This window comes from Spea bombifrons, chromosome 13, assembly GCF_027358695.1.
Source record: "Spea bombifrons isolate aSpeBom1 chromosome 13, aSpeBom1.2.pri, whole genome shotgun sequence".
Lineage (NCBI taxonomy): Eukaryota > Metazoa > Chordata > Amphibia > Anura > Pelobatidae > Spea > Spea bombifrons.
In genome coordinates this window covers 1,471,580-1,496,011 of record NC_071099.1, presented here as the reverse complement: position 1 = coordinate 1,496,011, position 24,432 = coordinate 1,471,580, and the positions used below count along the sequence as shown (strand labels likewise).

The following is a 24,432-nucleotide window of genomic DNA, read 5'->3' as shown; positions in this document are numbered from 1 at the left end:
TCGTCTTAAGATTCGGGACCCATATGCCTGACCCGTGCATGTTTAAATTCCCTCTACCACCTCTGATGGGAGGTTGCTCCGTTTAGTAGGACTGTGCTGCATAGCTGCAAACAATCTGAACGCTGACTGCTACCGTCTGGATGAGCTTAATAGGAGTGCTTGCGTGCCAAACAACCATTACAACAAGTACAACTCCCATCACCCTCATTCAATACATTAGCAGTTGGAATGGTATGGACAGGTATATTTTAGAGGGACCCATGCAGACTCTTTAGGCTGGTGACAGGACTTTGTGTGCTAAAGGGTTAACACCATGTACCCCTCAGAAAGATCTCTCCCCCTGCAGTGAACAGGAGAAGCGCGTTGCCCTAAAACTCTCGCTGCCACCACGGTTTTATTTAAGGTCTTTAACATACCTAGGAAGGTTTCAGTAACCCCTGCAGTATATCAAGCATTACAAGATAAGTATTTGGCAAAAATGTATTAAATTGACATAATGTTCAGGAATGATCTAGAACAGCGGCCCACAGCTGTCCCTCTGGACGGAGGAGGATCTCTTCCTTGTGCTGCACATCATCCCATTACAGTATATGCCAGCCTCTTGAAATAGATACCTCTAGGGCTGTGTCGGCTAGGACTAGGGGTCCATAGTGTAAATTGGCCGGTTACAAGTTACACACAATTCTGTGACGTATTTGGTCCTTCCCGATTTCTTCTATTTTTGCTTATTTGTCACATTCAAGTGTTTCAGATTACCAACTAATGTAATAAGACCACGTGAATAAACACAAAACGCTGCTTTTAAATGATCATTTATTTAAGGTAGAGAGTTAATCAAAACCTATATCACCGATGCGAAAAATTGCTGATTAAATGTAATAACTGATTGGCGGCAGCGGCTGCAATCAAACTGTTGCGATAGCCGGCATTGAGTCTTTAACGTCACTGGAGGGATTTTGGCCGACTCTTCTCAGCTACATTAGAGGGTTTTCTAGGATGAACTGCGTACTCCAGCATTTCATTGGGTTTTAAGTCAGGACCTTGACTTGGCCGCTCCAAAACCTTTTCTTGCTTCTTTGGAGCCATCGGACATACTCATGTGCTTCGGGTCATGGTCCTGCTGCATAACCCAATTGTGATTGAGGTTTAGGTCACAAACTGATGGCTGGACATTCTCTTTCAGGATTTTCTGAATTCATGATTCCATCGATTATAGCAGGTCATCATATGCACTTTAATGAATGACAGTCGAGAGGTTCCTTTAAATTTATGTGGTACTCCCTCACATTCTGCCCCCCCACCCCATAAAAGGGTGGATCAATATCAGGTGGGGCACTGGGGTAATACTGGTAACTGGTTAAGGGCCCCCCTGCAGCGGTGGCCCTGCCTAATGCATTATTGAACAGGTGAGACATGAATCTGATTGGATTTAAATATGCATTATATAGGACAGCTAAGATCTTCTTCCACGAGAAGTCTCACTGGAGTTGGATCTTCATCCTGTATATTGAAGTCAAGGTGCTAGAACCAAGACTCTCAACCCTCAAAACACACTAACAGCACAGGACTTTGTAATTACCACATTTTATTCCAACAGGGGATCCAAAACAAATGTTAACCGTTGTGGTATCAGATTTGTGGAGATCATGGCTGCTGTTCCTACCATAAGTACCATTATTACTTACTTTAGAAGTAAAACACAAAGTTCTATGTATCTGAAGTAACTATACAAGATACTTTTTAATTGTAAATAAAAGTACAAAACCAATACTAAGCCGCCAACCCAGAAGTCCGCCGGAACGATCAGTAGATATTCTTTAGATTGTGACATCATCTCCAGAGTTAATTTTGATTTCCCCAATTTCACAGCAAAAAACGGGATACTACTGCGGTTTAACATACTTTGAATGAAAAGCTCTGTGCGATAGTATCGCTGCATGTGTCGGTATACCAGGAGAACGGAAATGTTCAACACATGCTTCACGGCAAATGGAATGAGAAATGCAACATATTTTGATGGTCTTGGGGAACAAATTTATCTATACAAAAACATCGTCAGAAACGTAAGCAAGACAGATCCAAGGCACAGTAATGGCTGCCCGCCTTGGAGGTCCCGTCTCAGTAAATCCCATATGTCATCTCATCTGAGTCTCGGTATCGGTCCAGGTACCGGATGGGTTTCCCGTGAGGATACTTGACTTGTGGAGGGTGATAAACAGGAGGACGCTGAAATTCAAAAATCGGTTCCCTCATGTCTGGAAGAGGAAAGCAAAGTGAATAAAAGGTAAATGGCTTCACACAAAAATACATTGCATAAAATAGAACGGTTTACTGAGATGCAAAGAACTAGCGAGCACTCAAATCGTCTTCCAAACACCGCAGAACTCATACTCATATATACTTTAAACATTTTGAGTTATGACAAGTGTTGTAAGAATATATAATACATATACACTGTTACTATAAAAAGACATTAAAGGAGAGCAGACAAAATTAACTATGCAAGTAAAATTGCCATTTGTTTGTGAAAGATAACAATTTTGTGATAATAGATTGTAAGCTCATTTGAGCGGGACCCTCCTCAGCTGTTTCTGTAAGTCAGAATGTTATGTTATATACTACTTGAGTCCTGTCTAGCCATTGTACAGCGCTATGAAATATGATGGTGCAACATAAAACAATAGCAATAATGAGAAAATTATTTGTCAAAAGTAAGAGGTTTTGTGCTGCACAATATTAAACATTGAAACTGTATTTTGTTATGGCACTTATTACACTTTAAAAACTTACTCAGCATATTGTGGTAAACCTGGGTAACACTTTCCTCCCATTTACACTGGAAGAAGGCCAGGCCAGCTGGAGTCAGCTTGTCCTCGTACTTCCTGTAGAAATCTAATGTCTTAAAACTTCTTAGCTTTAGGCTGTGACTGTGGAAGAAATATAGAAATCTTAGCAGACTAAATATAGTAAGACCACCTCTATTTGTAATTCTGTCCATGAACAATGAAGAGAGAAAGAATAAGAGAGAGGGAGAGGGAGAGAGAGAGTGTGAAAGAAGGAAAGAAAGAAAAAAAAAAAAAAGCTTACCATGGGTTTGGTCTCTGTTCCTCTTTGTAATCGATGTGCCCCTCCTGCTTAAAGAGAATGAAGATGTGTCTGTGGAAGCCAGTGCCCTTAGATGGGAATGGGGGGAAGTAATGGCAGATTTCATCTCCAGAAAGGACATTGTTCCCAGGAATATTTCCACTGCAAAGTAGAAAAATGCAAAAAAAGACAAGTGAGCACATAAACACGGAAAAATAAAAAGGTTAAACATGGTTAATGTATTCTCTTGAGGTGATAAAGAACACTCACATCAGCCAATGGACATATTCAGAGTCTGCATCCCTCAGGTGGCCATCTGCAGAACACAATAGCAACACAAGCTCACTTTACACACAGAATGAAATGCAAGGGACAAACAGTAACATAGTCGTGTAACCGTTCATACAACCCATGCACACAATTAGGGACTGACCTACAGCATTATTACCCTAAGGACTTATCCCACTACAAAGACAGGCCTGAACTGACCTGGGTTGGTGAGCAGAAGTGTCCACAGTGAGCCTTCTTCAGCATCAAATGTCACCTCGGGGCGTTCAGCAGCCTGAAAGCGAAGCAGGGATTTAGATTCAACATTACTTTTATAGTCATGGACAAAACAGATTGCCACACTGAACATATTAAATGGGAACTGAATCTGGCTAGATTACATAAAGAAACCCAAAAATATAACTTTTGATTTACCAAAAAAATGGTGGAGCGAGGAGAAAGGTTAGCAAACAATCCCATTATATTTGATACTTTGGAAAGGGGCTGGTTTTGTAATTAGCTGCACCAAACGGGCCGATACCAACCTCTGAAGGAGTCACCACATTTCCATGGTAAACGGGCATCGCCAACTCTTCTCCCGTGTTGTAATGGATCTTAATTTTGACGCAAGGAACAAAGGTTGCTTCTCCAAAAAGGTCTTTGTACACTCCGTAGTGATTAGCCACTCTCTGCACATGAAAGGGGCCGCTGGTCCTTTCCCACTCTGCTCGGACGTCATCCAGCGGAATATGCACTATAGGAAAATAAGAGCAAAGTATTGTCATATACTGAGGACTGAGGACTGGGGACTTAACTAAGTAAAAGTAAAAACTGCTCGGAAGTTCATCATTTCAATCACTTATCAAAGCCAAGTGCATAAGCCAACAATGTGAGCCATCGTGCACGCTGAGCCTTATGGTTTAACCAGCTACCATGTCAATGCTATAAAACAGGAATTCAAAATTAAACTGTAAAGACCAGAAATGTCTACATTATTAAGTTTACCATTCTGTTTACTTACGTGACACTAACCTCGGTAGGAAAATAAATCCTGTGGCTCTGGCTTTACCATTAAATAGATGGGTTACATATCCTAGGAATACTTTAACATTGTTCTGATTAACATAGTGGATAATCATGCCATATTTATACACCAATCTGTGTTAGGCCAGACCAGGGCCGGCCGAAGACTTAACGCCGCCTGGGGCGAAGTTTAAAACGCCGCCCCCCCCCGCCGACGCCGGGGGGGGGCGAAGTTTAAAACGCCAACGCCATAACCCCCCCCCCGGTACTTACCTTTAAACAGTCCTGCGGCGAGTCTCCCTGCTCTGCCACGGTGCCGGCTTGTAATGCTGAGCGCCGGAAATTGACGTCACTTCCGGCGCTCTGCATTACAAGCCGGCACCGGGACCGAACAGGGAGACTCACCGCAGAGGAGAGAGAGGGGCGCCGAGCGGGTAAGCGAAAACCACTCGGTGCCCCTCTCTCTCTCTCTCCTCCGCTTCAAAAAACAAAAAAAAAGTGCTTGGGGCGGCAATTGCCCCAGTCTGCCCCATTATAGGGCCGGCCCTGGGCCAGACCACAATATGACATTTTGCTGAACAAAAACAAATACGATGCCAAACAGTCCACACAATGAATCGGTGATGTATGTAAAAATAATAATCCATAGTTTCGCCTCTCAGCCCGTTTCTTTTTATTAACAAAATACATCCCAGAGCAGCAACACTACAAAGACTGTAGAATGAGAATAATACCGGAAGAAGTCTAAACACACGCCACATACAGCGTTTCCAGGGAACTTGCACCTCCATAGCTATTAACATATCAAAAATACCCATAACTTGTGCTTGTTGTTTTTCATGGTAATTGTCAATATTTTGTTTTGAAGATATTACGTAGCTGAGACGTGGAAAACAAAATAGCAACAATCGCTAACTTAATATGTGAGAAATGCCTTCATGCGTAGGGACAGTCATATAGATGTTGAGAATGGCTCCGTACCTCACACATAAGTTATGTTTCTAACATGTATTTCGGACCATTATTCTGGCCTAGTGATTTAGCAAGAGGGAGATTTTTCTCTTTTTTCTTTACTGAGGGGTGGTAGATAAGCGGTGCATCCTCCCAGCAGAAGTGGTAGAGCGAGGGAATTTAAATATGCATGGTATAGCCATATGGCTAGCCTGAAACTAGGATAAGACTGGGAACTGAATGGTTTGTATCTGCTGTCAAATTCAATTTTGAAGCTACATACATGTGCGGTGGCGTGCCGCTCTCTCCATCTCTGGATTCTTCCGGTTCGCCTTCAGCTCTTGTTTTCTGGCCATTGCCCTTTTAGCAAGAGAAGGTGTGGAGACGGGGAATCCAATGTCCACGACCTCTTCAACTTCATCTGGAAACAACAAATTAATATTTTGGTTAAGTGCAAACCAAACACGCACCAGTTCCTCAAATGCGGCTTCTTTGTGAAGCGCTGCGGAATCGGCCGGTGCTTTATAAATAAATATAATGTAATGTGAAGACAACCCAATAAAATAAATGCGAAGCTGATCTGATTCCATCTCTGATGGGATGCGGTTGAATTAAAAAAAATCAGTATGTCTAATAAAGTCAAAAGGCCATGTAAAATGCAGAATTATAAACGTAGAAGCGGCACCTTAAACACACTTCATTTTCAGGACACTTTTAGTCTTCAGTTGTCTTTACATACATATATACACACACACCCCTCCACTACCACCAATTCTACCTGATACTCCCTGCTGGTATTTTCTGTACGTCTTCCACCAGCATGGCTTCTTGCTCTCCGCCTCAGCAGCCTTGTAATATCGAGTAAAGCTTCTATATTTCTCCAAGGACTCCACATCCTGACCTTCAAACTGCTGGTTTGGGAGAGGGCCCAGGGGTGCCGCTCGTCTCCATAGCGCAGCTGAGAATGAAGAGAAAATGATCAGCTTGTACCAAACACCCCGATTCATCAATCGTAAATAAACCTCAACGTCCCAATTAATTAAAGGGGCACTGCAGCAATTTAAACTGACATGATAATTTTTTATGATGTCAATTAAAGAATCGGCAGAATCTCCATCCCTCAACCAAATGCAGCGAAGGACATGCGTTCAGCCGACCGCCTCTCCTGACACGTGATTATACTCACCGCCAGTCCGCTCCAGCGTCGGGGAGAAAGTGATCCCACTTATTAAATTGGGAGAGCCGTCCTGATGCTGATTGGCTGCTTCAAGCAGCCAATCAGTGAGGCGCTCCCAATAAAATCGGTCCCTGCTTCAAGCAAAACTACACACACTTTAAAGGCTAAATGAATGCATATTAAAGCACTTACAGAATACTTGGCGTGCGTCCCGGGGCTGTCTGGGACACCGGAATATGACATTAATGAAGCTGCATTTTATGCTCTAATATCTTCTATCCAAATACTTAATGTAACCCTTTATATGCCATTTCCTTCATTATGTGCAGGATTTGCTATCTCTCGTATTTCTCGTGATGCTCCCCCCCGTTTTTTCACAGCAGTCTCATGTAACACTATTCATAATGCCCCACATGACATGACTGAGAGGGGTATTAATAACCAGCCCCCATACTTCCTCCTTGGTCACCCTCCTGCCCATTACATCCAGGCTAATGGTTTCCTTACGTGTTATTTCACGTCTATACACTCATTTATTTTATAGCATCTCCCCTTAATTTTTACCGGTGGTACTCAGGAAGCGCCCCGTTACCGGTCTCCTCGCAGCTCTCACCAAGGGCGCCGCCATGTTGGCTGTCGCTGCTCCGTGACGTCAAGGACCTACGCGTTTACCCAGAGTTCCAAGCGCCCACACACGCTCGGGAAGTATACAGGCTGCGGTGTATGGGTTACAATGAGTGCAACTTTATTGCTGCCGCATTCTAACACTGAGCGGCACTCAGCGCTCTGTACTGCCAGGAGGCAGCAGGCACTGCAGATATCTAGATACGGGGAGGAATAAGAACATGCAGTCAGATATCTCATGAGAGCGATAATACTGGCTCGGGCTTCTACGGAAAACTTCGGAAACAAACTGCCTTAATTATAGTTATATTAGAAAGTTCAGAGAAGGGCTACTAACCTGGTGCATGGATTAGGAATAAAACCAGGAACAGTTAAAGGACCTTAATATATATATATATATATATATATATATATATATATATATATATATATATATATATATATATATATATACCGCCTGACAAATATTACTTTACTGAAAGGGTAGTGGATGCCTGGAATAGCCTTCCAGTAGAAGTGGTTCTTATCTGCCATCACTTTCTATGTTTCTATATATAGGAGCTATTTTTTGATGGTTTCCGGCCCCCAGCATCCCACCCTGAATGATGACATATGTTTAGATTCGGGGCTGTTTAATATATTCATTAGAGTTCTAAAACAGATTCCATGTAATCCCCACGTACCCCATTACTGAAGAAAATACACTATGAGAACATCCGTCAGATCTGCAGCCACATTGAACGGATTCCCATCACATTGTCACACAGATGGACTTCTCTCTGACCATTCCTCGCTCGCCAGAACCTGAGATGTGACGGGCGGCAGCAGGGAATGAAAATGCGAGACCGGCTCCGTTAGCTGCAATTCTCTGATTTGAAGAATTGGAACTGCTGCCTGAAGTGCCCTTGTGTGTTTTTCCTGTAGTTACACAGATAGCCACCGGGCTTTAAGCAGAATATACACTCCTGTTGGCTCCTTTATCGATCTTCTGTGGCATTTCTTTGTTTTTCTTGGTTTGTTCAAGAGGTCCACGTATTCCATTGAATATATTGTCTCATATGCGTCAGGGCACGTAGTGGGACTTGGTCCCCTACACGTGATCAGGTGGTTCCTAGCAGACCACAGAGCATCCTTCGCACCTGGCTTTATCAGTGGTGCCCTCCATGGACTGGGACTCTACGCAGAAGACATGTCATCCATGGAGAGCAATGTGCTTCTTCCTCCTCGTATCTCGGGATTTCATCTAATGCTGTCCGTGAAGAACTCAAGATCTTTCACATTTACTCTCGCCGATAGTACAGCCATTAATATAGACACAAATATATCAGCGAGGCTACTAAATATTTTAAATGTTTTAAAGTGGGCTAGTGAAAATCTCTAACCTCTATGGGATATTCCTCAAATAGAAACAAACCACGATGTGGCTTCCCCAAGAGTCTGCAGGTGAAGGGAGTTGGCCCCGCATAATGCATAGTTAAAACATGGAGTTGAAACTTTCAGCAACTTAAGACATTGATGAAGACAGACCTATGGTCAGAAGCGAGGAAGCCGCAGTTAGCAGCGATGAGAATTGATCTGGCCTCGTTGAGGTATGATTACGTTTGTCTTTGGTACAGCTCGTATTCATTTGTTATCGGTAATGGAGGAATACTTTCCAGAGTCAGGAACTCGCAGCTCTAAATACGTTCTTGTTGCCTTCGGCAATTAAGACGTGGCGGGCTAGTAATGGTTTCTATTAAAAAGTTCCATGCAAAAGTGCTATTTTGTTGGACAATAACCAATTCTGGAGTGGACACCAGTAGAAAAACACAAAAAGGTCAGTTAAGGGTTATCATGTCCCGCACAGGACCGGAAATCTCCCTATTCTTATTCCACGCGTTTATTCCTTGTTACCATGGCAACCTGGACGGCCGAATGGGATTTCTGAAAGCTAAAATGTTGAACCAATTTAATCTGAAGAGAAGATGGAAAAAGGTTGTCGAAAAATAACTTTCCACCAGCGCCCAAGTCTCAGTATCTGATATACTAGATGAATATGGACTAAGTCCATGATAACATGAAGAATGTTTGTGTTCTCCCATGGAACCTGTCAGGCCTGGACTGGCCATCTGTCATACTGGGCAAATGTTCGGTGGGCCACTGGCACACTTACTCACCCGATCTGCTGACCAGAGCAGGTGCTGCAGCGTGTGGCCGACTGCAGAATAGGCCCAGCCGCACGCTACATGACCCAAAAACAACGGCATGTCCTGCTGCCGGTCGCACACACACACATCCCCGGGCGGCCACTGACCTTAAAGTGCCAGGACCACCTTATCATCACCAGTCCAGCCCTGGTACCCGTGAGCTAAATTACGAGGAACCTTGTGCGTTTTATGCGTTCGTCCTTATACTTTGGAAAAGGGCTCTTATCACCATAGCAACCAATGAAAACCTTCTGCCGATTTGACCAGTACAGTGGTTGCTATGGTGTTACCTTTTAAATATCACACTTTTAATACATAATCCCCAATTTATTATATCATCATTTTTTTCCATACTGGCCAAGCATTGTTCTTGTATTCAACAAATAAAAAAGCTGGAGACAGAATAAGAAATCATTCAGGTGTATTGAGAGATATACACACATCATTACAAGATTACTAAACAAATTCAACTCTAATTATCACCTTGTATTCCCAGTCGGTGATGCTAGGATTATTTATTATATCACATTAACCCTACACTCATCTTTTTTTAGTGCTTTAACCTCTAAAAGGACAATGGGTTGTCCTTAAACCCTTTAAAAACAATGCACTGTTAGCCCGTACATGTGCGGGCTGTCATGAAGGGGTTAAAGAAGAGTACAGAAATATCAGAACTACTAGACCGAGGCATCTTAACAAAAATAGATTTTTTTTTCATTAATCAGGGTGGATCTGAACATCAGGCACATCCATGTTCAACGAGGGCAACATTTTGAGGGCCATCAAAGTATTAAAGGGGTTTGTCTTTAAAAGTGCTGGCTAATATTTTAAAATTCTTCTTTTTAAAAAGCTTCTGGATGGTTTTTACTGTGCAAGATAAATTAACCCTTCCATACAGTACATAAAAAGCCCCACAAGGTGGCTAATCTGCTCATTCTTCATGGCGGAGAACCGTGATAAAGGGTCTGGCTGAAAAGCAGACAAGAGGATAATGGAGAAATGGCTTTTTAGATATATCGGAGTTCAAAAAGAACACATTTCATTATTTGGTACCAGGCTTGAAGTGCATTAGAAAGCGTTAAGAGTCTATTGATGAATCTTACAGAATGCCTGAGTCTGTTGACGGAATTTTGCAGTAATTAGTTGAAGGATTCTATTTCATTGCTAAGAGCTTTCATTTCAGAACATCATTTGTACAAAACGATGAGGCTGGTTTAGTTCAGTGGCTTGCTGGAATCGATCACAGCTTCGACTGGAGAGGTTTCAGATACTTGTGGAATGATTCATGCACCTTTTGAATAAGAGAGACAAACAACGGGGTTATTGTGGAATATAGTGCCAAAATAGCAAAAAATGTGTCATTTAAGGCTATAATAAACGGGATGTCAGGCATAGCAAGCCACAGGCTAAGATGTAATGTAAGAAAGTATTACTCCATTGAGAGGATGGTGGATAAGTTGGTTAGCCTTCCAGCAGACTAGGTAGAAAACTCAGAGACCTAATAATCTTGAAAGTTTCATCGTATGGTAGCGGTTCTATCGACTCACCTGGGTCTTGTTGAGGGGGGACTTCTTGGCCCACTCAAACATGTTGTCATAGACATTCCCATCGTATCTCCCCAAGACAGAGCCCAACTGACTGTCTGTGTAATCAAAAGCATCCACCAGAGCCACTGCGTTCGGACGGATCACGGCCAGCAGGTCTTTAATCCTCTGCTGGACTTGTTCAATCTGCGAGGCACTCAGAAGGCCAACCTGACGGGGAAGATAGGAGACATCAGACCCCCAAAAAAACCCCCCAACATACTACAAATCTTTTTAACATTGCAAGTGAGAAGGGCCCTCCTCACCGGTTTCTGTAAGTCAAATTGTTAAGTTATATACTACTTGTTATGTCCTGTCTAGCTATTGTACAGCGCTATGGAATATGATGGCGCTATATAAAACAATAAAAATAATAAATATCGAGCCACCTTCATTTTCTTCATGAAAGTTACACTTGCCAGATGGCTTCCCCTTACGGTTTTAGTCATATATATTACCCCTACACCAAAGTACACCAGTATTTTCCATATTTAATAATATAAAGTAGGAAAGCAGGATTAAAGGCTACTTTAGATCTGCTCCACATGGAATTATAGCGATATATGATCTACGAGAAATAATTTCCCTGTAAACAGACCTGAAGGAAGTCTCCTGCGTTCCTACTGATTCCATGCAGAGCGTAGAGGAGGCAGAGAGAGCTCAGGATTCGATGGGCGGCCACATCCAGGATCTCAGAAAGCTTGGACGTAAAGAGTCTCACCACCACGTAATGACAGTGGGCCTGGGCAAGAAAGCGAGAGAGAAAAACGATTTAATAAATAAGTACTTATGTGTTCGTGGAAGGTTTGGGAATAAGTCCATAATGTTTTTTATCTTTGTGGCAGGAGCTCCCGGGCACAGTCTAACGCTGATCTTACCTCTGATGCCCGCACCAAATCCACAGAGTTCTTGTTCCAGGCATCTTCTTTGCGCTTTCCACGCTTCATGTCGGCAGCGAAACTCCTGGATGCTGATGCCACTGACCTGGAGCATGGAGAGACACAAAGAAACCGGGTATCAAGTTGTGAAAATCATTGGGAGCAAAATCCCCCCCAAAATATACGATGAGCGTCGTGGAGAATTCATTAGAAAATAAAGAATATACTTTGAAAGAAAATAACAAACACAGATAATCCAAGCAGACTGCTCACCATGCTGCCCGCTGCTTGTAAGCCTCCACCAGACTGTCCAAGTCGTTGATATCCGTTACTACGGATCGGCCTGAGAGCGGCTGAGGCTGCAGGCGCTGTGAAGACACGTTGTTCAGGTAGGAGACCATTCCACTGAGCCTTTCCCCAGAAACAGCAGCTGTGTAGCTCTTCACTAGAAACCTGCGCGACAAAGAAGTCTCAATACATGCGGCAGATTGGAGCAGAGACATGCTTTACTAGAAAGGAGGAGGCTGCTGCGTAGATCCGAAGAGTACGGTGCCAGCGCACGCAAGGTCTGGGCTCTATTGTTACTTTTGGGTTCATAAATGTTGGACAGATGAATTCCTGTATCCAGTGCCAAGTAGCACTAGAACCGATCTATATATCTGCTATGCCAGTGTGGGTGGACCACCTCATCAAAACTGACCATTTATGTTCAGTAGAACTTATACCCCAACTTGGTTTTGCTCTAAGTAGGTCCAGCCATCACTTTTTAACCCTATATTGAAACTTCCTGCAATAAACTATATTTAAATTTTGGATGCTGATATTTTTTTGACATAATATAATTACTTGTACAGTAATGTACGGACACGGAAAGTATTAAATAATAATCCTACTTTCTTTCCTCACCAAACTATCCTCACTTTCCTCACCTGGCTGTCTGAAGCATCATTACGGTGTTCTCCCCTTCGTAGGTACAGGCTGGGGTGAATGTCACGTAGATGTCCGGTATACCACTGCAGCGCGAGTATCCGTGGCCCCCGCATGCCATCCGGCACTCCTCGATGCCGGTATTGGCCGCCCATGTTGTAAAGGCTTTCAGGCCAGCAGACAGCGCGTGGAGCTGAGATGGAATAAAAGTTAGCGATAGAAGGAAGGTAGAGAGTCACAGTAATCGTTTTATCGCCAAAGCTAACAAAATGAATACTTCTAATCAGAAACATCCAACAACTATGCTGACCAACTGGAGAAGTGGCATAACAATATGGGGTCTCAGGCTGCACCCCTTATCCCTGATGGCAGAAAACCAATCACTCAAGCCCTGCACCAAGCATCAATCCAAGCCCTGCACAAAGCTCATAGGAAACAGAAGAGAAAAGGGCCACGAGGGACCGACTGCTCCCAAGGGACACAAACGGCCACGTTTCAGAGAGCGGCCTCCGGTTCCATTGAATGCCTCTGGACGAAGGGTTATATATCGATAAAGCAGCGCCCTCACCTCAGGCAGTTCGTTGAGGTTGCCCTGCTGGATGTCGCCGGTGATCCTGTGGTAAGTCTGGCTCATGTACGACCCCACAAATTGGAACGCATATGCAGTTGCTAGTAGCGGGAATAGTTTGTACTGTTGGGTCTGGAAGTCCAGAATTTGGGGCTCCGGCTCTCTAAAAGAGTAAAAGTCGCTTTAAAAACATTAAGGAGCTGGGGGGCAGAAAGGGGGGCAAATGCATAAGGGGGGTCCATCAGAGTATCGCATTTTCCTATGACGAGACTTACTACACTTGTGGTCCCCGACACTCACCCAGCTCTGATCTCAGACTGATGCCTCACGGCACTGTATCGGACGGCAATGGTGCAGGCGCGAGAGAGGCTCCTCGCAGAGTCGCCGACGATCATAGAGCGTATAAATACCATGGTTCCGTATGTCAGTTTGTCACTCACTGGCTTCACGTAGGTCCCATCTGGCTCCACCTGTGCAGCATTAACCAGAATATTGTCATTCTTATGTATTAACCCCAAAATAATTTCAATCCTATAAACACCCCAACGAAACAAAAGACGTTTTATGTTTATATGGTCTAGAACCTTGTTTAGAAGTCACAGAACGGTTGAGTTAACTTCTGGAAGATAACTTTCTGCTCCTCACCTGGGCATATTTCATCAGCATGTTCTCCCGGGGGATCCGGACTTTGTCAAACTTTAGGAACCCGTTGTCTGTCTCATCAAAACCAAACTTGGGTCCAATGTCTCCAACCACCACACCTGCAGCCACGTGAACGTACGAGTGACGTAAAGTAAATTAGATCACCAGTTATTCATATGTGACACGCCATTGCTATTACTATCTACAAGGAAAGCGAGTATTCATTTCATACAAACTTTATTTTTTAACAAAAATTGCACGTTTTGTGCGTTCCTACCAACCAACAAAAACGAGGGTGATTTGATTTGTTAGATTTGTTGCCACGTGTAACTGCCATTACAAGGCATTTTGGCGCCATTACAAGCTGTTGCTCCTTGATGAGGTAAAGTTGGAGGGGCTGTGTGTGGGAGGGTACATATTAATAACTGATAGGTAGAAGTAGCCAAAAAATGGAAGTAGCCAAAAAAAGACGCTGCGATTGATGCTCATTACTCATATACTATACTGCAAGTTAATGAATAGTTTATTTTAGTGCAGAAAATGTACTGTCGTGGGGTGGATTGGAGAAGCTGTAGTGACTGCTGTAGGGTATTACAGGGGCTGCAGCAGATATTTTTCCTCTGTTCCTCTGTTGATGAAGACAGTCGGCCATTTATGCCAGCAGCCAAACCTGTAATTTGTGGACCGGTACATTTTTTATCATCTATTAGTCTTCATTGATAAATATTGGTGACAAAACCAGGCATTATAATATAAAATATGGGGGGGAAATCCAGTCCTGCTCCAACGGAAATCCAGTCCTGCCCCATGTGCCTATGATGTGGCAGCGTCTGCCTGACCAGGCCCAGTGCTCTATTACTACTGCTGCGGCACCTCTTCAACGTCCTAATTTCTTTAATGAAAGAAGGTGCCCCCTTTGAGGAACCCCCCCAAATGTAATTTCAAATAAAAAAAGACCTTAGAGTTTTGTCGGAAACAAAAGGACAGGAAACGAAATTCGGTGCCTGAAAATGAACGCAGCAAAAACTTCCTCCAAATCGATTTTGCTCGCCACGCACATGTCTATACCAACAGAATAATTCTAAGAATGAACTCTTACCTGGCAGAGGCTCATGGGTGCCCATATGACGTATCGGTACTATAAAGGCTTGAAGGCCCTTGCACTCCCCCTGGGTGTAGAGCTGTGCCAGCACCACTGCATGATTTGATGTCTTACCCACTGCGAAAGACAACAAATGATGGATAAGAGGACACAGTAAAGAGAAGGGGGTATCTTATAATAAGATATAAGGTAACAGATAACCAAATACTGCCAAGCAACCCCTGAAGGTCTTTAAAAAACCAAACCCACGACAATGGCTTAAATCTTTCATGAACACCTCTCTACAGACGTGCTTCTATAGCAAGGTTTTTTGGTGCACATTTGTTCCACAGCTTTATTGGGAACATTTGATCTCTGTGTACAGACTGCAATTCGTTTAACACTCCAACTTTTTTTTGAAGGTAAGAGATCACAGATGTAGGCTGTAACATAACGAGCTGGTAAAACACAAGGCAAACCGTAGCGGTGTATCAAGTGAGATGGTCCTCAACTCTACTGGAAGATGTGTTTCACCTACTAAGCTAACACTAGTGATCCAGTCCCTTGTGAAGACCAAAAAGATCACTTCCAGACACCAATGCAAACTTTAAAATGTACACAGAACTCTTAATCAAGATCTGCAACCCCCCCAATTGTCTTACAGCCTCCAGGCCACCACTTGATGGAAGATACTGTGGGGCTGTTGAGGATGAATTCCTGGGTGGAAGGGTCATAGGTGGCAGTTGTCTCCAGACCTCGCAAGTGGGTTCCTGGCATAAAACAAAAGAAGATGGTATCAGAAAAAACCACTAAAAATAGAACAACCCTCCTCCTTCCACAACCACCCTGTGAATTATGGCAGTGTATGTTATTTAGACAGGAGAGACCTGCAGAGATCCACAGTGAACATTACATGTGAAAAGGACTTAACAGTGAAAACTAGATCTGGAGAACAATAAAGACCAACCCCCAAGACGGATTTATGAAGAACAATACAATGTTAATTCTCAACAGATCCCTTGTTCTACTTTGAAGGACATTACAAAGTAAATCCTTCAGGCCTGAGTTCTGCAGGACAATGTAAGGTGAATCCCCTCATGCCAAATATATTTCAGTTACCATGTCCCATCTCAGTCTGTGCGTATGTCCCAATGATCTCCAAGTTCCAGGCAGGCATGAAGAAGCGTTCTTGCTGCTCGGGGGTAGCCTGACCCAGGAGTGTGGGCAAGAACATGCCCAGGTGCAAGTCTAAGGGCTCGGGGCGGCCCCGATGCACAAAGCTGCAGAGGAATTAGGGGGTGGAAGAAGAAAAATGGTAGAGAGGGGGCAATGATTATATTAAAAGAATAGAAGCGGGTGGGTAGAGGGCGGAAATTTTATTAAAGAAGTAAATGGTGTGTGTAGGATAAAGAAAGTGATCACACAAACAGAAGAGACAGGAGACAAAAGATAAAACACAGTGAGTGTGCGTGATTCCACGTGGTGAAAAAAATAGCTTGATTACACACGCATATATAGAGTGACCCGACGCCGACGTTCTAAAAAGGTAGCCGTTCGAAGCCGTGCAACGCGGATCTGCACGGCAAAGGAAAGGCGGCCGTCACTTTTATAATCAGAATGATAATAGAATAAGTGAATACTCCATACAAGCTTCTCTACCGAAGTCCCTATCGGCTTCATCCCGGTAGAAGCAAAACGTAATTTCTATATAGCTGGATATTCTATGCAAAAAATACATATAGAGAAGGAGAGAAAAAGGGAGCGAACATCCAAAGCATGCAAAAATAGCAGACAGTGTGGGCATGAAAACAGAGAAAGGAGGACAAGAGGTTTGGGGGTTCAACAGCATATTTTGTGCACAAATGTGGGTCCTAAGGCATGGCTACAAACTTTGGTACAATTTGAGCCACAAGAACTTAGCGAGTAGTTAGAAATGTTATATCAGGATATACTTAGTGATAGGGTATAGACTTGGGGGCAATACCACATTTTGGGGTCAAGCGAGTGTAGATGGAGGTCTGATCAGCTTGTACGCTCTCTGTACTAAGGGTCCTATTTATCCCTGCAGGTCTCCCTGACACTGCCGCCTTCCCCGTACTCAGACTAACCATGCCCCATTTCAGTCTGGGCATATGTGCCAATGGCTTGAAGATTCCTGGCAAGTGGCAGCCACTTCTGGCGCTGAGAGTCACTGCACTGTTTATTGAGCATGTCTGTGAACATGCTGTAGTGTAAGCCAAGGGGATCCGTCTGAGAGCCAAGGCAGTTTCTATAAAGAGACACACAAAGGGAGTCAGGGGCCGCAAGACCGGTAAAAGGACAGAAAGACAGAGCAGGACAAATGCTGATGAATGATGGATGAATAATGAATGATGCAAAAAAGAGGCAGACAGCATCAGCAACAATTTCTTTTACATTAAATTTGCTAGGAAACACAGAAACAAAGCATGCGTCAGCAGATCAGACCCGTCCAGTCCGTCTAGTCTGCCCATTCTTCCCGATAGAGAGACTTTAATCAGTCCTTGGTCTCGTCGTAGATTCAGGATCGCTTTAAGCCTATCCCATGCACGTTTAAATTCCCTCGCCGTGTTAGCCTCTACCACTTCTGATGGAAGGCCGTTCCACTACTCTACCACCGCACTCATTTCCTTTCACAACTGGAAAAGAACTCCTATTTATGATTCTCCCAGACACGGTTAACCTGAAGACAAAAATAAATATTTACTTCCCTTTCAAAGTCTTTGCTAAACACAAACCTTTATGTGAATGAATGAACCAGAATGAATGCTATTTGGAGGCATGCTATTGAAACATGTTCAAAGCAGCAGAGGCAGGTTAACAGAAGTGTCCTTAAAATAAATATTTTTCAAGTGTTGTCCGATTCGCTCTTAAACAGGACGCCAGGACGATCCTATTGGCTGGGAAGTTCTTTGACATCACTAACAACCAATAAGAATCAAACCCCTCCGGTCGCTTTGTGTTCCAAACTAAAATTACTCTGTTCCTGATCCCTAGTTTTAAAAGTGCTCTTATCACCATAGCAACCACTGGATTGGCCCAATCAGCAGGACTATTTGATTGGTTGTTATGGAGACTCATCCACTTTTCAACTCGTACCGAAATGATTATTTCTTTGAACGTATTATTGTCCATGTTCCACTTGGCCTCCTTGAGCGGCCTCTTTAATCTTTGCAATTTATTTATAATTTGCAGAAAAAGTAAAATCAGGGTCCAGTTGGCCATGTGACTTTTTGGAATTACTACATTTCTGTTTATTAGAAATGCCCCATAACCAGACTAAGCCAAAGATTTGATGCTCTTAAAATTATTATTATTATTAATAATAATAAATAGATAATATGTGTAATGCAGAATTTTACTTTAAACGACATGAACGATAAAATCCAAAGTGAATCGGGTAACAGCAGAATCGCGCACAGATCCTTGAAAGTTTTAATTATACCCCAGAGGCAGGTACGGCTCAGCGATTAACTCATAAATCACCATCACGCCCTAAAATTAATAGCATAACAAGTGAAAAAAAAATACAGGCTTTTAAAATGGCCATAAACAGTCTGATGGACTCCTGATACAAGATAAAGTCCAAGGTATCTAGGTGACAGAGCGCTCGGGGTGAGGGTGTACACAGGTCGCTGTTAGTATGCACATTCTACACGGTACAGCTACGTGACATAACAGAAGGGAGGGGAGGAATAACCAGTAATAGCATCTCCCACAATGCACTCTGTGAGCGTTCGGATCAAAGGTAGGAGTGCAGGCGAGTCGTAGCGAAGGATCAGTACGCGAAAGGAACGTGTGCACAAAAGATTGCGTAATGCGATATTGGGCAGAGAGAGCAAAATAACTGGGGCTTTGCGTTCAGCTTCGTCCAAGAAACACAATTCATCGGTAAAGAGAGACTTACGTGGAACCCCAAAAGGGAAATGTCACCTTAACGTATAGATTTAAAGCCCACTTTAATATTTCCTTTATTGGATTCAGTCTGGAGCGCTATTCACTAGAACTACTCAAAGAGCGGAGCTGGCCCTGGACAATGCATAGCTAAATCAGTAAGGAGGGCTTTCATTAATATCCTATGTTACCTATGCGTTATATAGGGCCAGCTCAGACCTTCTTCTAAGAGGAGTCCACATACTGCACAGTCGTACCAGCTAGTGGAAAAGCTCATCTCTTTAGTGAATACGTCCGTGAGTCTGTTAGGACGTCTGTCCCGGTGACGTAGTCTCCAATGCACTATATAGGGATCAAAAGAGTTTATAGGCAACAACTCTATAGGTATCTCAGTCTATAAACAGAATGCTTTGATGCTCAAGTCCAGAACTAGGCACTAAAGGTCGCGCATGTAATGACGCTTAACCCAGAACCGGAGCAAAGAGCACTTCAGGCTCAGGGTTACCACTCGATAAAATCATTTTATGTTCCTTTATCTCCATCACAGATTGGACTGAGGGCAGAACGCGGCTTCGGGACGTTTTCAGCGAGAAACCTCTACTTAAACACCATCAGTCCTTATATCGTTAATGGAGGTCTGTCAACTATGGAATATTAATGCTGCATTTGCGAAATTTTACCCATAAAAAAAAGAAAAACAATTATCCGTGTATATATATATATAAAAAAAATATACACACACATATACATACACCAGTATATATATATATATCAAATAAACATCTATTGGTGGATAACTGTTTTTCTTGTTTTATGTGTATAATAAAAAATAAATATATTAGGTTTTATATACTATAGGGATTCCATACACATTATTTATGTTAGACTACGCGGGATGATTTCTAAACATCACTTCTGCTGCTTGGTTCCCTCGGCACAATGACATCATCGTTATATCCGCAGCATGTTATACATACAGGGGAAGAGAGCTGGCCATGCTATATGTAACATATGTTATATATACGGTTAGTGCCGACTTCACGTAGTGACATTAAATGCTACGATGTGGCCGGCCTCGCTACGCTTATCTTCTAGAGATAGAAGAACCGGGTGCAGGTAGATGAAGCCATGGAGGAGAGATAAATACTGTCCTTGAAGTATGGCTCAAAGCGTAACGCAGGGAATGGGGTTATTACAGTTCATTCATAAAAAACACATTTTCATGGTAAATTTCCTCTGTTTTCTTGCGTCTCGGTAGTTTGATACTATCACTAAATCTCTCTTTAAATACATTTAACAAAGTACAGGAGGGGGTTAATTCAGAGGAGAAACAAGGGGCCATAACCTAAAACTAGAGGGTCAGAGGCTCAGATGTAATGTTAGGAAGTTTTACTTTACTGAGACGGTGGTAGATAAATGGAACAGTCTCCCAGCAGAAGTGGTAGAGGCTAATACAGTGAGGGATAGACATAAATCCGGCTATCATGAATCTGAGACGAGAGCGAGGACCGATCAAGGTCCGAGACTTACATGGGTAAGAACGATTTCCTTTTATTTTACTGAATACTGCGCATGGTTTCCGCGTACCTCTTGAACCAGTAGATTTCTTCCGGGTCAGATATCCCGTGTTCCCGCATCTTCTGCACCATCACGGCGCTCTTCTTAATGGCCACCTCGTAGCGCTCGCTGCGAGACAGGAAGTTGGGGTCCTCGTGTTGGAAACTGGGGTCATCATTCACCAGGCGTTCTGTACAGCAGCAGACGAGTAACATAAAGTAGCATCACTAATGGCGTTACCTAGCAACCTCCTCACATATAAGATGGATGGACAGACGGACGGAAAGACAGATCTGGAGATTAACATCCAGGGCAATGATCTCCCCGCAGCGATGGGACAGACAGCCCTTTATATCTTTATATATCTTTATATACAGAACACGGATAATGTATAAATGTATATGTAAAGGTAAATGTATATATGAAGGGAGAGACATCCTGGCCCATCCACCACACTTTCCCTGTCTCTTTAATACCCACGAGCCTGATTACTATACAACCCCCACCCCCCGGTACTCACCGATCTCTCTCCTCCTCCGGGTCCTCTCGGGACTTCCATCCAGGATATGGGTGATAGTCTCCGGGTTGAACGAGGCCGTAGCCCGCTCCCTGCTCAGATCCGGATTCATGGCTCAGCTCTGACAAGTACAAGTGCCGAACTCCGACCTTCGCCTTGACAAGTAACTGCAGAGCGCAGCCTCCTGTTGGTCACATGACCGGTACAAGCCTCCGTCCTCTGATCACGTGACCAATTCCGCCCTCCCTACTGTCACAGCGCAGTACTACAACTCCCAGCATGCCTTGTGCTATTATTGAGCGGCTTGCGAATTGGAGCGTGTGAGGTGAGGCTCGTTATTCAGTGGCCGTGGTGGGTAAATGATTGGAATTCACCAATCGTTATCAGATCGCGAGATGTCTTTCTTAGCAAAACTGATGAAAATGTAAAAGGACCGGACGGCCATCCTATGGATTAAATTGCATGTGATGGATTGTTTAACGCAGTCGTGACAGTGTTACAGCCTACCCAGGGTTTGAGCTGAAGCTAAAGATTCACATGTAATTCCTAGAATATATGTGAGATCTTAACGTGTGTTTGACACGGTAAGGAACCTGCACAGCCTCGAGCGACGATAGAAACCGATGCCCTTTATTCTTAGAGGACCTGCGTGAAAATGTCGCAATAGTGGCTGCGCGTGAGCTGTGTTGCTGCTGCCCGTGTCACACGTTGATCAGTGGTGCACATATACACTATATGGACAAAAGTATTGGGACACCTGACCGTCACACCAACAGCCACTTTTATTACATTCTGAATACTGTATTTACTCTATTATAAGACGACCCCCCAAATTTGAATATTCATTTAGAAACAGAGCCTGAATATAAGACTAGCATTGTCCAAAATGTCTTGGTATGCTGTGTCCCATATAGTGTGTATATAGTGTATATGTTTAATGAAATGTTTTATTTCTTTAGAATGGTTTTATAGGATTACAAGAGAAGAAACCAGACCCAATTCCTCAGCACAGAGTTGCAGAGAGGTTTACTATGTTGGTCGAATTTATTTAAAAATTATATATATATATTATACTTTTGCAGACGCACGAGGCATGCTTCCGTCGGCTGCGCAATATCACTTCCTGTGGGAGATCGGTTCAGGAAAGGTGCCAATAGGAGCTACGGTGCGGACGTTTGGCAGGTTGGTGTCTCAATGCTGATCGATCTTTCCGTACAGCAAAAACATGCACTGATCGCAATAACTGATTATTATCTGAGTATAGAAATATCTGGTTTAATTTTGGAATCGAGGTTATGTGAAAAGATCTCACACCCCAAATTGAAAACTGAGCTCATACCTTGGCGCTCATAACTGAAGCCACATGCAACGCGATAAAGCTCTGAGACAGGTCTGTATGAACAGACAAAGTTTTCCCACCACAGGAGTTCAGAAAGGTAAGAGATAGATAGTGAGAAAGAGGAGAGGTAGTAAGAAAATGGGGAGATAATCAGAAAGGAGGAATGGGAAAGGAGGTAAATAAAGAATAAGGGGAGAGATAGGGAGAAGCTTTAGATGTAAGGAGGAGGAGAGATCGGATAAAAAGGAGAGATAAAGAGAAAGAAGATTGATAGAGAAAAGATGAAGAGAAAGGTATTAGATAATGAAAGATGAGAAGAAAAAAGAGTGGGACAGGGAGAGATGAGATAAGGAGAAAGTCTATAAAATAGGTAGGAGAGAGGTAAGGCAAAACTGCAGTGAAATAGGAGAAAAAGGAGAGGTAAACAGGGTAGGGATAGGGGGGAAATGTGGCACAGGTAGGCTGTTTGGGGCAGAGGTGGCACAGGCAAGCTGTTTAGGGGACAGCGATGGCACAGACATGCTTGGGGGAATAGATGGCACAGGCAAGCTGTTTGAGTGCAAAGGTGGCACAGACGCACTGGGTTTACATGTGGCACAGTGGGACATGTTGCTTGTGAAGTTGGGGTTCCCTGTGATTTCTAGTGATACCCCTGATGTGGCGTGTCTTTATGTAGGTTTATGCAGGGTGCCATAGGATGTTATTCACGCACCGTTTTCATAAGGCTGGGCAGATTCTGCCTGGTTATTCGTGATCCTAATTATTGTTCCACAAGCACATGGCCATGCTCCAGGATCCCTGGCTACTAAAATGCTGGCACTTCATTTAAGTGTCTTCAATGCAAAGTTGTAGATGTTCTTCCCGGTGTATATGTTTTGTTTTACACCCAAAATGTGTAACACTCATTATATAGTTTCATATGTCACTTTTCATTATGTCATTCGAACAAGTGAGGCGAGAGAAATGTATAGCGGAAATTGGGGATCAGGCACACGGTTATAGATAGTATGGGTTTTATTGTTGTTTCCACATGGGGATAGTTGGTAGATGTTATGTTGTGGGCTAAGGCCGTCTTGCTCCTCAGATATGTCTGGCCCTTACATTGTGTAATTGTATTTTTAAAGATTATTTTGTGTTAATTGATATTTCATGCCCTGAAGAGAAAAGTTATACTTTTTTTGCCACACAATTGTTATCTCAACACAGCTTTGTGTTTTTTTTCCCTCCAAATTTCTTCTCTTTAACCAGACTTAGTGCTTATGATCTGGCTCGGTCAGAGGCAACAATCACGGCACAACATGCGTGTGTCCAGCACCAGCTCCAGGTGCGCACAAGCTTTGTGGAACCATTCTCTGCCCAGTTAGGGTCTTACTACCTAGTGCTGGGTGAGCTGGAGGGTGGTGAGTTTCCTGGAATTCTTTAGAATCCATAAATAAGGTGCTGGTTTCACCTGCAGTAACACTTTTTCCGTTTCTAGATTCGGCACCAGTGCTATGTCCCCGACTTATGATCTGCGTTGAGGGTGCAGACCTTTCCCTGCTACAGCAAGCAGTGGAAGAACAGAGAAGATACATCCAAGGCAGAGAGTCAGCAGCTGATATCGGCTTATAAGCATCGATCTGTTATCCAAAAACCACTTCGCTGGAGTTTCATGTTGTATATATGATGTCATGCCTTCATAATGTAAATATATGTACATATCTGAGTTATACTTGTGTTGTATCATATGTACTTTCTAATATTCTGATTAAAGAACAGAAGATCGATATTGAGGAAATGGTCCTAGAAAGAATAGTGTATATAAGTTTTTGACACCTCTTAGTGAGTCAGCATGTTTATGAGGCATATAATAAAGGTTTTACGTTGTAAGAGATGCAACCTTCAGATACCAAAATAATAATTCAAGTGTAAAAAGGTATTGTAATGGCTTTGGTCATTGAATCTGAGGCATCCGAAAGATTATTGTACTGGTGGATTGGTGTGTATAAAAACCAGTTGGTAGATCTGCAATTTTGTTTTAGAAACATTAAAAGAAGTTGACCACTAAGAGTTTCCTTAATCATACCCTGGACCTTCTGCTTGTCATTCTGTGGGATTCAAGCAGGGTGGCAGAAGA

General features: G+C 43.2%; 3 protein-coding genes across 4 annotated transcripts; 1 reads left to right on the top strand and 2 right to left on the bottom strand.

The window, feature by feature from the left end:
- Positions 1-1,705: 1,705 nt before the first annotated feature.
- MRPL38 (mitochondrial ribosomal protein L38) lies at positions 1,706-7,169 on the bottom strand. The gene is made up of 9 exons (XM_053453600.1): positions 7,067-7,169; positions 6,104-6,283; positions 5,609-5,746; positions 3,897-4,105; positions 3,574-3,646; positions 3,355-3,400; positions 3,088-3,246; positions 2,791-2,927; positions 1,706-2,255 (listed from the first exon to the last, which is right to left on the bottom strand). Exons 1-9 carry the CDS (start codon positions 7,128-7,130, stop codon positions 2,119-2,121), a joined length of 1,143 nt encoding a protein of 380 aa, XP_053309575.1. The 5' UTR covers positions 7,131-7,169; the 3' UTR covers positions 1,706-2,118.
- A 2,547-nt stretch (positions 7,170-9,716) lies between these two features.
- Positions 9,717-21,158, bottom strand: ACOX1 (acyl-CoA oxidase 1). Of its 2 annotated transcripts, none has more exons than XM_053453486.1 (14): positions 20,981-21,158; positions 20,491-20,650; positions 17,100-17,260; positions 15,654-15,761; positions 15,010-15,129; positions 13,914-14,029; positions 13,569-13,738; positions 13,269-13,431; positions 12,703-12,893; positions 12,047-12,226; positions 11,774-11,879; positions 11,494-11,637; positions 10,860-11,066; positions 9,717-10,603 (listed from the first exon to the last, which is right to left on the bottom strand). In XM_053453486.1, the coding sequence occupies exons 1-14, from the start codon at positions 21,087-21,089 to the stop codon at positions 10,553-10,555; spliced, it is 1,986 nt and encodes a 661-aa protein (XP_053309461.1). In that variant the 5' UTR covers positions 21,090-21,158; the 3' UTR covers positions 9,717-10,552. The 2 variants fall into 2 exon arrangements, with proteins under 2 accessions (XP_053309461.1, XP_053309460.1); XM_053453485.1 differs by lacking the exon at positions 17,100-17,260 and adding an exon at positions 16,111-16,271.
- Positions 21,159-21,279: 121 nt separating this feature from the next.
- TEN1 (TEN1 subunit of CST complex) lies at positions 21,280-24,363 on the top strand. The gene is made up of 4 exons (XM_053452898.1): positions 21,280-21,302; positions 22,060-22,159; positions 23,565-23,716; positions 23,794-24,363. Exons 2-4 carry the CDS (start codon positions 22,071-22,073, stop codon positions 23,925-23,927), a joined length of 375 nt encoding a protein of 124 aa, XP_053308873.1. The 5' UTR covers positions 21,280-21,302; positions 22,060-22,070; the 3' UTR covers positions 23,928-24,363.
- The last annotated feature ends 69 nt before the right edge of the window (positions 24,364-24,432 follow it).